Below are 18,873 nucleotides of genomic sequence, written 5' to 3'. Positions count from 1 at the left end.
CAATTAATCAACTCATTAGTCCCTTTTTATGAACAGCATGTCTAGATCAAGGAGCACAAAACACATTATTTAGATAAGACGGCTCCTTTTAGATAAAACCATGCTTTGAAATCCACCGGTATCAAAGAGTGTTTTTTGCAGGTTGTATTTATTTGAATTTGCTAATACAGTTCATAATTGTGTGTCTTTCAATAGCAAAATAAGATTCTGTTATTTGTTTACACACTTTTATTTTAGTTAAGGGACCCATTAGCATGCATTACTAGCATACTGGTTGTTTATTAGTACTAGTCCTAGTAAAGCACATATTAATGCATTATTATGCAGGATTATTTCAATTCCAGAATAAAAAAATCCTGACAATTTACTCACCCCTATGTCATCCAAGATGCTCATGTCTTTCTTTCTTTAAGGTTTTTGAGGAAAACATTCCAGGATTTTTCTCCATAGAGTGGACTTCAATGGGGATCACTGGGTTGAAATTCAGTCCAAATTGCAGTTTCAATGCAGCTTCAAAAGGCTCAACATGATCCCAGCCAAGGAATAAGGGTCTTGTCTAGCGAAATGATCTTTCATTTTCTAAAAAAATATAGAAATGTATATACTATTTAACCACAAATGCTCGTCTTGCACTAGCTCTGCGATGTGTGTCTACGATTACGTAATCACGTTGGAAAGGTCATGCATGGTTAGTTCTTCGTCTGTGTTTTCTGGTTAAAAAAGGTATGGTAGGCCGAAAAAAAATCCATCTAATTTTCTCATCCAACTTCAGAATCGTCCGACATTGTTGTTTTTCCTTTTTTTTTTAGTAAAGTACGTTTGACTTTCTTTGCATGTTCGCTTTGTAAACACTGGGTAAGTACTTTCGCCTAAGTCACGTGTGACCTTTCCAATGTAATGCGTGAAGTCAAGCTAGTGCAAGATGAGCATTTGTGGTTAAAAAGTATATAAATTGTATTTTTTTCTAGACAATGGCCGATCGTTTCATTAGATAAGACCCTTATTCCTCGGATGGGATCATGTAGAGCCCTTTGAAGCTGCACTGAAACTGCAATTTGGACCTTCAACCTGTTGGTCCTTGTTGAAGTCCACTATATGGAGAAAAGTCCTGAAATGTTTTCCTCAAAAACCTTAATTTCTTTTTGACTGAAAAAAGACAGACATGAACATCTTGGATCAAATAGAGATAAGTAAATTATCAGGATTTTTTTTGTCACAACCTTTAACAACTACAGTACCTTATGAACTAATAATAAGCAGCGATTTAGCAGTTTATTAAGGCAAAAGTCATAGTTAGTAGTTCATTAATAGTGAAAACTGGAACTTAAAGTGTGACCATTTTAATTTCTCAAAACCAAATTCACATTCTGGTTGTTTTTAGTATGAACAAGTTTGTCTCAGGTTTGAGATTGTCCCATTGCTCTGGTTACAGATTCGTTATTGGCGACAACATGAACGTGAGGCGGCCGCGGACCGAGTAAGAACAGCAGGGCTGGAGAACACAGCACGAGTCACGGGTCTGAGGCCTAACACTCTCTATCATGTCACCGTGTTGGCCTACAACAGTGCAGGCACCGGCCCACCTTCCCCAAGAACCACTGTCATCACCAAGAAACCTCGTAAGACCTCATTTTTGGGAGCACTGGCAGCCTAATTAAAATGTGTTTTGCATGAGTAGAACATGTTTGTGGGGATTCTAGAATAATTTTCCTACCAAATCTCACCCAAACACCTATTCCAAAATACCTAGCCGGCACATGACCAAACTTTACCGTTAAAAGGTGATTTTAACGTTGAAAAAATTTTGTTTAATGAAAAGTTTAATGTAATACATTAATTCTAAAATTGAAAAAATCTGTACAAAAAGTAAGATGGTGAAACATTGTAGTGAATATCAACGTTGATTCACTCTGCAAAATTGAAACAAAATCAAGGCATTGATTTGCCTATTTAAAAAAAACGTTAAAATATCAGCTGGGTGTTCTTTAATCAGGGGGCAGTGTTTGGTTGATAAGAATGCTGTTCCAGGAAACAGCAAAAGCTGATTTGTGTCCAACTTACGTAACCTGGTAGCCTAAAGGTAGAAGAGTTTAGAGAAATAAAAGATCTTGTTGCATCACATCACTTTTCCTTGCAGAACTTTTTATTCTGTAAGTTTCTATATATAGTCCACCATCTTTGCTGTTGGCTCAAAACCACCTATATTAATTTGAATTCTCCTTCATGGATAAAATAAACCGTCACTTGATCTGTACAAATAGGTTAACCCACTTATGTAGATTACTGTCACTATAATAGAAATTTAATAAGTTTGATTTTGCCACTAAAAATAACTAGAACATGATAACTAGAACAATCTGTCACTTCCATAACAGTTCAAATTGCCACCAACAGTTCTCCATGTACTTTAAATCTTGACATTTGCGATTCCGGTCTTTGTCACTGAGAATGGTGTGAAAGTCACTGTACTTTGTGGATTTATTTTTGCTTGTATCTTCATTTCTAGCCCCCAACCGTCCTCCAGGCAACGTCTCATGGAAGGCTAATGGTTCTTGGGTTACTGTGAGGTGGGATCATGTTAAATCCATGGACAATGAGTCTGCTGTTCTGGGTTACAAAGTGAGTGACACACGCTGCCACCCAACACTACGGCTATCTCTTAGGATATGTGTTTGTGTCGGGTTATCTGTCTCCATTTGTTTGTCATCAGAATATTTGCTCAGATTCAGTCATTTTAGTCAAAGGTGGGATATCATATCATTTCATACCTTGGGTAAGAATTTAATAAATAGACGGCCTAATGTCACGTGAGAAGAGAACATCTGTCGTCCCTTCTGGAGAAACAGACAAACACAAAACTAAATTTCAAAATCCCTGGTAGCCCTTTCAGCAGGCACTCTTCAGATTTTGGTATCCCAAAATAAAAGTAACTGTCCAAAATAAAAGAAGTTTTTCTTAATATAGAAACTTGGTTAGGAGTAAAAATGTTAATCAAAAACATTTTCAAAACATAAAAATTAAGGAAGGAATTTTATTTCACTATTCACAGGGTATTTGCTGAATTTTTTCAAACTAATTTGAGGCTATTTATGACCTTTTTTAAGGCCTGCACAAATAAAATGAACACTGTATGAGTGGGGTAGGGCAATGTCTATGGTGACATATTAAATCGTAAAATGGCATGATCTATAGTTCAGATACAGGTTTTCACAAAAGCAAGTTTTATAAAGTGGTAAATGCATGATTGTTGCGTAAAAATATGGGTCGATTTTCGCATTGATATAAACTAAAACAGGCTTATTGAAAAGACAGATTCATTCTCTGCCACTAGGTGGGGCTTTTGAAACGGCAAAAATATAGGTTTCCTCGATAACGGCTGCATAAAATGTAAAGGTAAAATGAAAGGAAATGATTAAAACTTTTCTGAAGAGAGTCAGTTCTATTCGTTCATTTTAGGAATCCAAATTAAGATATATTTGATGAAACCCGAGAGCATTCTGACCCTGCATAGACAGCAACGCAACTGATACATTCAAGAATGAACCACTGATTTCACATAGACTATTTTATCAATGTCCTTACTACCTTTCTGGGTCTCAAACGTGTCAGATGCGTTGTTGTCTATGCAGGGTCAGAAAGCTCTCAGATTTCATTAAAAACATCTTAATTTGTGTTCAGAAGATGTACATAGGTCTAACAACAGAATTTTCATGTTTGGGTGAACTATAAGACACAAAAGCCCCAAGATGTCGGGATAGCGATATTGTGAGACCTGCAACGACCCTATTGAACCCACTTACAGTAAATAAACATTTTAACTAATTGTTTATATATCACATCTGATGTGCTATAGGATCAAGGTCATATTTTATGAAGATAACTATAAAGAGAACATATACTGATTCCCAGAAACTAATAAAATCTGTATCTTAACTGCAAGTTGATTTCGATATGCATCTGCCAAATTTGATTAGGGTTTCCAAACTTTTTTTTGTTAATTTTAAGTTCAAATTTGAAAAAAATGTAACGACACATTTGTATGTTCACTGTTCTCTCTGAAATTGTATTTCATATTTTTATTTCGTAAGCTATATTTGTAAATCTTTATAGCATGTTCAAACTGTGCTGTAGTTTCCTTAAAAAACACAGTTTGGGAAATCCTCCAGGATAAAGTTTGACAAAGTAACTTCTGTCAGAAGTTACAGTTGAAGTCAAAAGTTTACATACCCCTTTTAGAATCTGCAAAATGTTAATTATTTTACCAAAATAAGAGGGATCATATAAAATGCATGTTATTTTTTATTTGGTACTGACATGAAAAACATATTTCACATAAAAGACGTTTACATAAAGAAAACCTTGTTCAAAAGTTTACGTACACTTGATTCCTAATACCATGTTGTTACCTGAATAATCCACAGCTGTTTTTTGTTCAGCGATAGTTGTTCATGAGTCCCTTGTTTGTCCTAAACAGTTAAACTGCCCGCTGTTCTTCAGAAAAATCCTTCAAGTCCCACAAATTATTTTGTTTTTCAGCATTTTGTTGTGTATTTTAACCCTCTCCAACAAAGACTGTATAATTTTGAGATCCATCTTTTCACACTGAGGACATCTGAGGAACTCATATGCGAATATTACAGAAGGTTTAAATGCTCACTGATGCTCCAGAAGGAAAAACAATGCATTTAGAGCCAGGGCTGTAAACTTTTGAACAGAATGGAGATGTGCATTTTTCTTATTTTGCCTAAATATATTTTTTTCATTTAGTACTGCCCTTCAGAAGCTACAGAAGAAATTTACTTGTTTCCCAGAAGACAAAATAAGTTAAATTTACCCTGATCTTCAAATTCAAAAAGTTTTCACCCCCGGCTCTTAATGCATCGTGTTTCCTTCTGAAGCATCAGCGAGTGTTTGAACCTTCTGTAATAGTTGCATATGAGTCCCTCAGTTGTCCTCAAATACACAAAAATTCTGAAAAACCAAAGAATTTGTGGGAACTGAAGGATTTTTTTCTGAAGAACAGCAGTCAGTTTAACTGTTCAGGACAAACAAGGGATTCATAAACAACAACCACTAAACAAAAAAACACAGCTGTGGATCATTCAGGTAACAACACAGTATTAAGAATCAAGTGTATGTAAACTTTTCAACGGGGTCATTTTTATAAATTCAACTATTATTTTCTCTTGTGAATGTTTTTTTGCAGATTCTGCAAGGTGTATGTAAGCTTTTGACCTCAGCTGTATATAAAACTATCCAACTTACATACATACAACTTGCATACATACAGTATACTTGCGTAGGGCGATATGTACTATATAGCAAATCTCAACTGCTTGATTGTTAGTATCAACACAGAATGTCAAGTATTTATTCGATAATTAAGAATTTCATTGTCAAATGATTGTTTTTTAACACAAATTGATTTTCTATTATCTGTGTAGGTCCTTTACAAGCATGAAGGACAGTCTGCCTTAAAGATACTGGAGAAAAGCAAGAACTCCATCACTCTGCCATTACCCAAGGACAGTGGTTATGTGGTTCTGGAAATCCGCTCTTGGGGAGATGGAGGAGATGGAGCAGCCCATGAAACCATAGTGTCTCGAGACTCAGGTATGTGCTACTGAAAGTAGCTAGTAACTCAAGAACTAGTGTTTAAATACTAAGTCTGTGTTTGATCCACAGGCACTGGAATGATGGTCCAGAACAACTCTGGCACTTCAGGGTCGCTCTGCACATCTCTTTTGGGCTTCACTGCACTCGTCCTCATTGGCTCGTCTGGACTGTGATGGTAGCCGATGATGAGGCATTTCTTATCAATATGAAGGAGAATTGAACAGGTTTTCCTCAGAAGAGACAGGGCTGTGGGGATGTGTGGGGTGTAAGTTTTGGAAATGTGAGAAGTGGAAGATTCTTTTGTATAAAAAGCTTTTTTACAAGGATGACTGGTCAAAGAGAGTCGTTGTGGGAGACGTTTTTGATTGTTATCATTTTAGACGCTTGCCTTACGGAAATGCAAACTTAAGCGGTGGTCATGTCAGCATTTGGTTGTAGTTTCTAAAATTCAACAACTTCGTCATAGGTGTAAATACACATGGATGTATTGGTGACATTTCCATGATGGATAAAACAACTTTTTTAATACTCTGTTGCTACTTCATGGCAGCATGTGGACTGCAGAATGATCCAAATGAATGTTTACCTTTTTTATTTAATCTTTTAGTTTTGTGATAATGCAATTAGAAGCGAGCGGATCTTGGTTTTTATTAACAGTGTTTTTGTATCCGTGTCGAATGATTGTAGCATTCAGTGTTCTGGTTTTTCAAGATGAAAGGTCTCACGAAAGCAGTGGTACAGCACAACCTGATTCTCGTGTGGTTGTTAAAGTGGGCTTGGCTTGCCAAAGTTATTACTCCGTTATCTTTGTCTTTTTTTCTCGAGGATTACATAAAATTGACGTCCATGGGTTGTTACTTCCTTTCTTGGCACATCACAAGAGCGAGACACTGGACATTGAACAATTCTGAAGATAACATTCATGGACAAACTAGTTAATTATTATCCTATAATATCAAAATGTATTATAAGATATTGTTTTAAAGAATTGAATCATGGCCCAACTTAATGAAGAACATCATATCATATTTTATATGACAAGAGCCATTGGCTGAAAGAATTAGGAGACACGTGTTTTGAGAGGCTAACTTTGGATTAGTGAGGGTTCTGCGGATCTCTTAACAGGTCAAAATCCAGCTCAGCCTATACCTGCCATTTAGATTTTTTAAAAATCTATGTTGTCCTTTATATTTATACTATTTTATTTATTAATAAGGACAAAACTAACATTTCAGAGGTCCTCTGCTGTGCTTTTTACATATTGTTTTTCAAATCTATGGCATCAACTAATAAAGTGCAAACTGAAATTGCACTTTCAGTGTAGCAGGTGAAATCTGTCAGTATTCAACTATAAAATCATTCTTTTTGTGTCAAATTTGTGACCCTGGACCACAAAATTCTTAAGTAGCACAGATATATTTGTAGCAATAGCCAAAAATACAATAACCATTAGGATATTAACTAAAGATCATGTTCCATGAAGATATTTTGTAAATGTCTTATCGTAAATATATCAAAATGTCATTTTTGATTAGTAATATGCATTTCTAAGAACTTCATTTAAACAACTTTAAAGGCAATTTTCTCAATATTTGGATTTTTTGCACCCTCAGATTCCAGATTTTCAAATTACTGTAAAATAATGTACCCTTATGACTGGTTTTGTGGTCCAGGGTCACATTTTAGTCTGACACTTGTACCACCAGATCAAAAAGGTCAAAGGAAACTATCTTCCCTGCATTGCTTTTCATTTGTGCCTGTTCAGTGGGATGATTTCCTTGGAAATGTATTTTTTTCTATTTAACATTTCTATTTAATGTATTTAGTTTTCTATTTAACACAATTTCATCAAGTTCTTACTGTAAATATAGCAATTTTCTTCGTGCGAGGAGGGCTTGATAGTTTGAGCTCCTTCCTTTAGTTTTTTTACATCTTCTCTAACACCATCTTGTCCATGGGATTTTAACTGTAAATTACAAATCACCATCACTCTGAGGCAAACAGTTTTAGCCAAAAACACATAACAGCATCATCAGTAGCTTTGTAGTAACTGGTAGCAAAGAATAAATGTTACACTTTCCAAATGTAGACGCACTCAAAAGTCATATTAGGAGAACAAAAGCAAAACTAGTGTCATCTTGTCCTTGTTTTGTGCTTCTTAAATACATTTCCAGTGCACTAAGTACAATTCCACAAAGTTCTTTTCTCTAATCGTTTATTTAATTCTCAAAATCATTCGGCTGTGTTTCACGTTTCACGTTTGCCCTCTTGTGTTGAATCAGGGCTTCATCAGTCACAGCTCAACACTGATAGCCGCTAACAACTTTCCGAAGACTTGCAGGGGCCGAATGGCACACTAGTAGTTTTACGCGAAGGTCACTCAGGTTGTGATGTCAAGTTGTATCTTCGAACTACCATGTACCCCAGTTGTTGTAAAGGTTGAGCCTGTCCACTGTGGACTGAATGTGAATAATGCAACACTTGTAAATATATTCTTCAATAAAAAACATTTTGACTGTATTTGAAGAACTATGTTTAGTGTTTAGCTTAATGCACACATGCATACAGATGCACAAAACCAACTAAAACTAAATATGTGTAGCAATATTTTGTATGGGTCAAAATTAAAGATTTTTTTATATGCCAAAAATCATTAGGATATTAAGTAAAGATCATGTTCCATAGATATTTCATAAATGTTCTACTGTAAATATATCAAAATTGCTAAGAACTGAATTTTTGACAAATTTAAAGTGGTTTTCTCAATATTTAGATTTTTTTGCCCCCTCAGATTCCAGATTTTCAAATAGTTGTATCTCAGCCAAATATTGTCCAATCCTAACAATCCAAACATCGATGGAAAGCTTATTCATAAATCTCAGTTTTACAAAATTGACCCTTATGACTGCTTTTGTCATCCTAGGTCACATATATAAGTGTAATGCCATGAAATCTCAATTAAAACCTCCATGTGTATTCATATTGCAAAGTCTGTGCAAACTATCCTATAACATGGGTTTGCATTTTTTTCTAATATTACAAAAATGCTTTAATATAAGAAACAAAACTATTTACACTTTGATACTACATGTAATTCTGCTATTAGCTCATAATGTCGTAACAATCTAAAAGATACCACCTTACCGTAACATGCCGGTTATATGACTTGTTATTAATTTTACTGCCTCATTCTGGTGAGGTTAGCACTTATCACCTGTACTTTGGAACTATTAATAATGTATAAGTATACATGATCATGAACAGGTTTCACCAAACTGGTCATTGAGAGTGCAGCAGACACAGGTAAAGAGCTTGGATTTCATTAATTTCTTTTTAACTAATCTTCACATTTTCTCATTTCAAGACAAAACTTGCTGAGACATGCTCATGAAATTGAAAATGCATTGCTTGTTTTGTTTTCCAGCTCTTTAGTGAAGAAAACTGTTTTGGACTAAAACCAAAATGACTAAATTAACACTTTTAGCAGGTATTTTGCATAAATATTTAATTTATAAATTATATATTGCAATAAATGATATTTTACTTTTTATGCATAACCATGTTGTCTTTTTCATAGCGCTGGGCATCTTGCTTACAGTGCAGATGGGTAAGAACCTTCATATATTCAGTCTATAAAATAAATGCATCTACATTCATAATAAATGTTCCTAGATTATGAGTAAAATTGACTGTGTATTTGTGAGCTGTTAATGATGTTTTGATTTCTAATAGTGGCTTCTACAAAGCTGGTGTGCTACATGACCAACTGGTCCCAGTACAGACCCGGCAATGGAAAGTTTATGCCAGAACACATTGATCCGTTCCTCTGCACACATGTGGTTTATGCTCTGGCAACTATCAGCCCTGATAATCAGATCACTACCGTTGAATGGAATGACGACGTGTTGTACAAATCACTGAATGAGCTGAAAAAAGTGTAAGAAAAAGCTGTTTCTATAGCAATACGATCGTCACGGTGTCTTATAAATCATGACTAATTTATTTTTCTTATTAGTTCTAATATATTTATTTATTATTTCTTTTAAACAGAAATCCTACTTTGAAGACCTTGCTGTCTGTTGGAGGAACAGTCGATGGCGTCAGTCCGTAAGTGAAACAAAATATCTCTACAAGTTGTAAATACACAGATTAGCTATAACATTATGACCATTGAGAGTTGAAGTAAACAACACTGATTATCTCCTCATCACGCCACCTGTGGATATATCAGTCAGCAAGTAAACAGTTTATGTTAGAAGCAGGAAAAATGGGCAAGCATAAGGATTTGAGTGACTTTGACAAGGGCCAAATTTCGATGGCTAGACAATTGGGTCAGAGCATCTCCAAAACTGCAGCTCTTGTGAGGGGGTGTTCCCAGTCTGCAGTGGGCAGTATCTATCAAAAGTGGTCCACGAAAGGAACAGTGGTTAAGTTCTTAGCAATGCATATTACTAATCAAAAATGAATGGTAGGAAATTTACAAAATATCTTTATGGAACATGATCTTTACTTAATATCCTAATGATTTTTGGCATAAACAAATATATAATTTTAACCTATACAATGTATTTTTGGCTATTGTTACAAATATACCTGTGCTACTTAAGACTGGTTTGTGGCCCAGGGTCACATATTAGCCTGACTGGTGTGTGTGGCATAACTATAATATGAAAAAACAAACAAACAAAGATTTTCTAAATCATTTAACTCATGTCCAGTGTCTCTCTTTGCACTTCAGATACATCAACATGGTGGCAACTCCAGAGAACCGCAAGACTTTCATCCGTTCTGCAATGCTGTTCCTGCGTCTCCATGAATTTGATGGCATGGACATTGACTGGCAGTATCCAGGTCAGAATTTAAGCCCACCAGAGGACAAGCAGAGGTTTACTGTATTCGTCAAGGTGAGCAGACCAGAGTGTTAAAATCAAGCATGTTCATTTCCATTCAAATGTGACTTTGGGTCTGACTATGTTCCTGTTCTCAGGAACTGAGACAAGCTGTTGAACAGGAGGCCATTGACACAAGGAAAACTCCTCTGATTCTCTCCAGCAAAGTTTCTGGCATCAAGTCCATTATTGAGGATGCCTATGAGATCGCTGAAGTTTCAGGGTAAGTTTTCTGTATCTTAAAGTGATAGTCAACCCAAAAAGGAAAATTCTGTCATTCATTATTCACCCTCATATTGTTCCAAACCGGTAAGACCTTCATTCATCTTCTGAACACAAATTAAGATATTTTTTGAGGAAATCCGAGAGCTGTCTGAGTCTCTATAGACAGCAAGGGTCCTTCCATGTTAAAGGTCCAGAAAGGTACCAAGAACATCAACAAAATAGCCCATGTGACATCAGAGGTTCAACTGTAATTTTATGGAACATGAAAAGGAAACTTGCTGTCTATGGAGGGTCAGAAATCTTACATTTTTGGAAGTGAGGGTGAGTAATCAATGATAGAATTTTCAGTTTTGGGCAAACTATCCCTTTAATCAAACTATAGTAACATGTGTGCCTATCAACGTTTCTTACTCTCTCTTTCTTTCTGCCATTATAGACTGTTGGATTTCATCACAGTTTTGACTTTTGACTACCATGGCCACTGGGACTCCAAGACAGGCCACAACAGCCCTCTTTACCGCAGCTCCTTGGACAGTGGAAGCGTCATTGACCACAATATCGTAAGACCAAATCCTTTAAATGTAAAATGCATCAATTCGAAGTGTCATTTGTAGGATGTCTTAGCACATTCTTTGCTCTCTTCTCCAGAACTCATCTGTGGCAACCTGGCTGGGTGGTGGAGCCCACGCTGATAGGCTGCTTATTACCTTCCCCACATTTGGACGCACATTCTTGCTCTCCACTTCGCAAACAGGTCTCGGGGCCCCAGCCAATGGCCCTGCTGACGCCGGTCCCTACACACGTGAAGAAGGATTCTGGTCCTATTATGAGGTTTTACACACTACTTTTATATATCTATACTGGTTTTTCTTTAAACACTAGGTCTTACGTAAATTAGTATGCAAACATTTTGTGTAATGTTTTATGTATAATATTTTACATATATGTATAAATTATAAATATTTTGTTATATACCCCTTTTAGAATCTGCAAAATGTTAATTATTTTACCAAAATAAGAGGGCTAATACAAAATGCATGTTATTGTTTATTTAGTACTGACCTGAATAAGATATTTCACATAAAAGTAAATGACCCCGTTCAAAAGTTTACATACACTTGATTTTTAATAGTGTGTTGTTACCGGAATGATCCTCAGCTGTGTTTTGTTTTTTGTTTTTTAGTGATAGTTGTTTATGAGTCCCTTGTTTGTCCTAAAGAGTTAAACTGCCTGCTGTTCTTCAGAAAAATCCTTCAGGTCCCACAAATTCTTTGGTTTTTCAGCATTTTTGTGTATTTGAACCCTGAGGGACTCATATGCAACTATTACAGAAGGTTCAAATGCTCACTGATTCTCCAGAAAGAAAAACCATGCATTAAGAGCCAGGGGTGAAAACTTTTTGAATTTGAAGATCAGAGTAAATTTAACCTGTTTTGTCTTCTGGGAAACATGTAACTATCTTCTGTAGCCTCTGGAAAGTAGTACTAAATGAGAAAATATGTGACCCTGGACCACAAAACCAGTCTGGGGTATATTTGTAGCAATAGCCAAAAATACATTGCATGGGTCAAAATTTTTGATTTTTCTTTTATGCCAAAAATCATTAGGAAATTAAGTAAAGATCATGTCTATGAATATTTTTTTTAAAATTCCTACTGTAAATATATCAAAATGTCATTTTTGATTAGTAATATGCATTGTTAAGTACCTAATTTGGACAACTTTAAAGGTGATTTTCTCAGTATTTTGATTTTTTGCACCCTCAGATTCCTAATTTTCAAATAAATGTATCTCGGCCAAATATTGTCCTATCCTAACAAACCATACATCAACAGAAAGCTTTCAAATGATATATACATCTCAGTTTTGTAAAATTTAACCTTATGACTGGTTTTGTGGTCCAGGGTCACATATATATTTAGGCAAAATAAGAAAAATGTACACATTGGTCATTTTGAATGGCCAAGGACCGCCCAAGCAGGGTTGCCAGGTGTTTACAACAAAACCCACCAATTGCTACTCAAAACTAGTGAACTGCATTTCGAGGGGTTCCCCTTGTAAAATTCACATTCCAGAGAATAAATATCATGTTTTTGGGGTCATTTCAACCCGTGGACATGAAAAACAACCCGCTATTGTATTGTTACACTAGTAACCAATCACGTTTCATTTTGTGGCGTGTCGTGATTTAGCGGTGTGGAAATATCTCCACAATAACAGACTGGCGTGTAAAACTTTAAAAAGTCTATGCCGCGTCACAGAATCTTTGTTTTCAAGAAGAGTGTTAAAGAACGCAACACACGTCTTCCGGAAATTCTGTGGAATTCAATCAGATGACAACTTCAAAACTCCTAAAGTGTTTCCAATTTAGTGTGCCAAATGCATCAGACATTCATCCAATGGTGTGCCCGTCCATGGGTGTGACTTCTGAAGCCGAGACTAAAATGTTAGTGACGCTATCTGTATGTTGCATTGATTCGCCACTAGATGGCGACAAAGAACCTTCTTTATGAGTGAATAGTTAAACCATTCATTCAATAACAAAAATAGAAGTAACTGGTGAAATTTCAAATGTGTATTACATTTTAAATGCTTAATGTTCTCAGAAGCCAGTTATTTACCACACAAAACAAACAATCTATGTCAATTTCAGGTGATGAAACTGATGATTTTTTTTGGTTCACAGATTTGCCCCATGGAATCAAGCGTCCCTATTGAATGGATCGGTGAGCAGATGGTGCCCTATGCAGTTCAAGGAAAGTCTTGGGTTGGATTTGACAACCTTGAAAGTTTTACTGCTAAGGTAAATCAGCTGCTGGTCTCCAGAATGCGATGAGATGTTTGATGAACTTCTGACAAACTTTCCCAAATATTTGCTTTAACAGGTGCAGTGGCTTAACTCCCTGAACCTGGGAGGAGCCTCAGTGTGGACCCTTGATTTAGATGATTTTGCTGGCAGGTTTTGTTACCACGGAGCTTATCCTCTTGTTAACCATTTGCGCAACACACTAGGTAAACAATTTGCCATTATAATGTAAAAAAAGAACATAATATTGGATACTCTCTTCTATGATATGCATTAATGCAACGCTGAATCTCTATTTACAGGTTTCGCACCCAAGCCCACCACTACACCACGTCCCACCACGACTGCTGACCCCATCGCCTCTTTCTGCGTTGGCAAACCCGATGGACTGTACCCCAACCCTGCTGACGAAACCACTTACTTCCAGTGCTTCCGTGGAAACACATACCTGCAAAAATGCCAACCTGGTCTGGTTTTTGTTGATGATTGTAAATGTTGTGATTATCCTTGAGTATAAGCTTAAACCCAATCCCTTTTTTCAATACAGCTGATTTATCACCTCTGCTTCCAACTATCCATGCTCATCCTTTGAAATGAATAGTGACATATATTTTTATTTTATGCATAACCACATGGGGTTGTGCCTTGGTAAAGTGCTCCTCACATTTAGTTAATAAAAAATCATAATGTCCCGTTCAATACAGTCTAGTTTTCTATTGTTATTGTACAGCAAAACAGTGTGCTCTCTTTCCTTTCACTTTCAATAAAAATATTTATAGCAATCCCACTTATTACTCTTCCTTGAACTGATTATTTGAAAATACAGTGACACATCTGATGTATGGCTAAACTGTGTTTCTCAAGTTTCACACATAGTAAAGTAATTGACAGATATGAAAACCGGTACACTATTCCCACTTATTATAGAGTTTACCATTAACTCCAAGCTAAATAATGTTCAGTAAACTGTGTATCCTTCTCAAATTTATAAGGTCTTTTTGTGTCCTCTGGTGTAATTTTGCTTGCCAAACTGGAAGACTTGAAAAGTAGCTTTAAAAGAGTAGTTATAAAATGACAAATTAGCCTGACACGTCATAAAGAACGACTGCTCTGATAATGTTACACAAGCACAAGGACCTAGACTTTTTATTCTTATATTACACAGCTGAGCTGATAAACTACAAGCAGGTATCTGTGACACCTGATTTGGCACAAGATTAGATTGAGTTTTAACTGTAAATGTATATTTACAGTATATTATATATTATGTTATTTATTGTATATTTTTTATCAGGACTTTAACAATGTAGTTTCGTAGTAATGTATTCAAGACACTGATGCTGGCTTATAGGACAGCCACCGGCTCATCACCTGCTTACCTCCATTCGCTACTTCGAATCTACACTCTCTCCAGAAGTCTGAGATCCTCTAGTGAAAGACGCCTCATTGTACCACCACAGAGAGGCATGAAATCACTTTCCAGAACTTTCTCGTTCAACGTTCTTGCCCCTATCCGGAATGCAGACTCCTTAACAGCTTTCAAGCGACTGCTGAAAACCCATCTTTTTTGACATTATGTGACTCTATAAAAAAAAAAAATGTTCTTCTCTCTTTCTTGATCTTCCCTTTCTAGCCTGCACTCTTCTAACATCGCCTGATATATGGTATTTTTGAGCACTTCCTATGTTGATCTGCCTCCTTAGGATCAATCACTTGCTATATTCCCAACTGTAAGTCGCTTTGGATAAAAGCGTCGGCTAAATGAATAAATGTAAATGTAAATGCAAAATATGTGTTTCATTCAGTTCAGAGGCATTGTTTAGGTTCACTGCTGCCAATTTGGCCAATTGATGATTTGTTGTGAAAACTGCAGCATCCACACATGTGAAATATAGTCTACTAGCATGTACTCATTCTTAATATTTACAAACGTAACGTGATGACACAAAGGCCAACTGCATTTGTAAGCCGGAATTCATGTCAACACATGTCAACACACTGCCTACGAGGATATTGGCGCCAACCTGTTTTTGTTATATATACAGTCAAGCCCGAAATTATTCATACCCCTTGCAAATTCTGACTTAAAGTTACTTTTATTCAACCAGCAAGTTCTTTTTTTTGACCGGAAATGACACAGGCTTCTCCCAAAGATGATGTACAAGGGGCATCATTGTGGAAAAAAATATTTCTCAGTAAAAAGTGGCATGTCCAAAATTATTCATACCCTTATCAATAATCAATAGAAAAGCCTTTTTTTTTTTTTTTTTTGGCTATTACAGCAATCAAACGCTTCCTATAATTGCTGACCACTGGTATTTTTGCCCCTTCATCTTTAGCGATGAGCTCTAACTCTTTCAGGTTGGAGGGTCTCCTTGACATCACCAGTCTTAAGTCGCTGGGGTATATTTGTAGCAATAGCCAAAAATACATTGCATGGGTCAAAATTTTAGATTTTTCTTTTATGCCAAAAATCATTAGGAAATTAAGTAAAGATCATGTTCCATGAAGATTTTTTGTAAAATACCTACTGTAAATATATCAAAATGTAATTTTTGATTTGTAAAATGCATTGTTAAGAACCTAATCTGGACAACTTTAAAGGTGATTTTCTCAGTATTTTGATTTTTTTGCACCCTCAGATTCCTGATTTTCAAATAGATGTATCTCGGTCAAATATTGTCCTATCCTAACAAACTATGCATCAATAGAAAGCTTATTTATTGAGCTTACATATGATGTAAAAATCTTAGTTTTGTAAAATTTTACCTTATGACTGGTTTTGTGGTCCATGGTCACATATGGTCTTATAGCCCTTTCCTGACTTGTGAGCAGCCACAATGCGCAGCCGCAGGTCCTCAGTGAGCTCCTTTGTCTTAGCCATGACTGTCGACAAACCAACAGCAGAGAGCTTCTGTTTTTCACCTGTTGAGTTGATTAAAAGAGCTGTTCCCAATGAATCAGGGTAATTAGGATGCTTTAGAACAGCTTGGACTATTTGGAATGGTATAGAACTTTGGATTTTCCCATAGACTGTGATAGTTTGCCAAGGGTATGAATAATTTCAGGCTTGACTGTGTATATATATATTAGTGGTGGGCCGTTATCGGCGTTAACGTGCTGCGTTAACGTGAGCGTTATCGGGCGATAAAAAAAATATCGCCGTTAATCTATTCTCAAAGTTGGGTTGGGAGCTGGGTCTAAACTACGCAAGATATGATGACTTTCACCTTGATATTTTAGCGCGGATGACGTATACCTAGTCGAATTGCACTGTAGGGGGCGAGAACGAGTCTTCAACTTCTGTGAAATTACCACATCAAATGAGACGTGCAAAGTCTGCAATGGATGCAGTTATGAAGCCGCTTCAGGGCAGGTGCGTGCGTTGCTAGACCCTTTTTACTGGGGCACGCGCCCCAGTGAAAATCTGCTGTGCCCCAGTAAAATCTCAAGTTTGAGTTATAATTTACTTTGATAATCCCGAAATAAAGACATTAAACTATATGCAACAACTGAATTGACGCTTCTAAAAGCAACGCAGTTTAATCGAAGACTATGCACGCAGATAGGCTATTCTTTCCCGTGCGCGTCTGTGTATTTAACGGCAACGCGTACGTCGTGCAGCCTTTTGCGCAGAAGTACTTGGTTACACAAGTTTGTATAGGTACTTATGTTGTAAATGCAATTGTCAAGCAGTTTGTGATGCATTTTGGAAACAGGAGATGAGCGCCTGGTCTAATGCGCCACCTGGCCCGTTCTCGAAGACTTACTTTTAGTCATTATTTGGGTAGCACGCATATTCTGAATGCCTTCACCAGAATTCAAATTAGCCATTTTAATCTAGATTAATCTAGATTAATTCCAAGATTTAATCTAGATTAATCTAGATTAAAAAAATTAATCTATGCCCACCCCTAATATATATATATATATATATATAATTTATACCTTTATACCTGTATATATCACAGGTATATATACCTTTATACCTGTGAAGGTAAAGTTGAATTTTCAGCAGTCATTACTCCATTACTCCTTCAGTGGGTTCTTATATTTTTATTCATCTTATATTTTTAATTATATTTACTTATAGGATTGTACACAGTTGTATACATTCTTTTAAAATGAGGAGACTGCAAAAGTTCATTGGTAAGTGCAATTTAACTGTTTGATTTTGGTTTCCAAACTTTGGGGGGATTATGCTGATTCTGAAGCGATAAGCTTAAAGCTCTTTATTATGTAGATCTGATAGCACAACTTATCTTATATAAGAAAATTATCTGAAAGATAATCACTTATACAATCTCTTATCTTAAATAATTTGGACACCTATAACATGTTGGTATGCTGAAATCTTCCTACCTTTCATGCAGATACCAAATATTAATAGCTATTGGATCTTAAGTAACATTCATAATTAGTTAGGATAACAATTACTATTACTATTCATAGAAGCACTAACATATAGATGCAGATCTTGTTACACTTTTATTACACTGTGTGTTTCAAAGTAGCAGTTATAGAGTAGTTATCTTTTTCTTTACATTTATTGCACATTGTCATTTCCTCTGATAAACATTACATAATAATTCTTTCATAATTACTTTTTACAAAATGCATATCTGGCATCAGCTAAGAACATGTAAAAGTCAACAGATCCCTTGCCAATTTCATATCAGTGTAACAATCATTGGCACGTTGCACAGATTTTATTGCAGCAGGCTCAATTTTTTTCATCTTATCTATGATTTTAGCTTCATGTAAATTGTGCTGAAAAGGCCAAAGGTATTTTACTAACACGTTATTGTCAGTTTATTTCATAGTTTATGAAAGATACCATATCTTACATCATCGGTTACAATAAAACATTTCATATAGCTTAGACAACACCCAATTGCTATAAAAGCGAGGGGTCCTGAAGTTTCTCTTCACATTTTTCTTGCTTGAGAATAGTATCCTAGGTATGTTCGGCAAATGTACTTCAGGTTAAAATCTTTATTTCTGATTTTAGTTTGAATTTAATTTCATAAACTCTTCTTTGTTACTTACAGAGCAATTGGAAGAAAACAAAATGGGAAAGCTTACACTTATTACAGGTAATATGCTGAAATAATACTTGGAATACTAGTGTGTTTTATTCATTCTTTTATATTTGCCATTTACATGATATCATTGCATATTCCAGGATTGGGCTTGGTGCTCTGCCATGTTGGTAAGTCATTAAATATCTATTGCATCAAAAAAACTACTAATAACTGAAATGTTCAAATCAGAAAGATGACTGTCAACTCAAAATGTCTTGTGTAAGAGCTTCTTTGTGTATCCATATCCAGCCGT

General features: G+C 35.9%; 2 protein-coding genes across 2 annotated transcripts in view; both read left to right on the top strand.

Annotated features, from left to right (window-relative positions):
• The window catches only part of cntn2 (contactin 2), a 43,680-nt gene extending 35,544 nt beyond the window's left edge, over nucleotides 1–8,136 (top strand). Inside the window, exons 20-23 of the mRNA XM_073825380.1 lie at nucleotides 1,433–1,619; nucleotides 2,507–2,619; nucleotides 5,445–5,613; nucleotides 5,686–8,136. Of these exons, the coding sequence (XP_073681481.1) occupies nucleotides 1,433–1,619; nucleotides 2,507–2,619; nucleotides 5,445–5,613; nucleotides 5,686–5,789 (573 nt within the window). The 3' untranslated portion in view covers nucleotides 5,790–8,136. The remainder of the gene's footprint in view (nucleotides 1–1,432; nucleotides 1,620–2,506; nucleotides 2,620–5,444; nucleotides 5,614–5,685) is intronic.
• A 725-nt stretch (nucleotides 8,137–8,861) lies between these two features.
• On the top strand, nucleotides 8,862–14,323 carry chia.1 (chitinase, acidic.1). Its single transcript, XM_073825381.1, has 12 exons — nucleotides 8,862–8,919; nucleotides 9,041–9,103; nucleotides 9,194–9,223; nucleotides 9,349–9,553; nucleotides 9,667–9,723; nucleotides 10,355–10,520; nucleotides 10,604–10,728; nucleotides 11,167–11,290; nucleotides 11,379–11,561; nucleotides 13,417–13,533; nucleotides 13,616–13,742; nucleotides 13,839–14,323. Exons 2-12 carry the CDS (start codon nucleotides 9,079–9,081, stop codon nucleotides 14,045–14,047), a joined length of 1,368 nt encoding a protein of 455 aa, XP_073681482.1. The 5' UTR covers nucleotides 8,862–8,919; nucleotides 9,041–9,078; the 3' UTR covers nucleotides 14,048–14,323.
• The last annotated feature ends 4,550 nt before the right edge of the window (nucleotides 14,324–18,873 follow it).

Source organism: Garra rufa, chromosome 20 (genome assembly GCF_049309525.1).
Source record: "Garra rufa chromosome 20, GarRuf1.0, whole genome shotgun sequence".
Classification (NCBI taxonomy): domain Eukaryota; kingdom Metazoa; phylum Chordata; class Actinopteri; order Cypriniformes; family Cyprinidae; genus Garra; species Garra rufa.
Note: the sequence above shows the minus strand (reverse complement) of the source record. Positions and strands in the feature narration are given on the sequence as shown.

Coding starts and splice junctions, on each gene's coding strand:
- chia.1 (XM_073825381.1), top strand. CDS start 9,079: ATGACTAAATTAACACTTTTAGCAG. Junction 9,554..9,666: donor CTGAATGAGCTGAAAAAAGT/GTAAGAAAAAGC, acceptor TCTTTTAAACAG/AAATCCTACTTTGAAGACCT. Junction 13,534..13,615: donor TTGAAAGTTTTACTGCTAAG/GTAAATCAGCTG, acceptor TTGCTTTAACAG/GTGCAGTGGCTTAACTCCCT.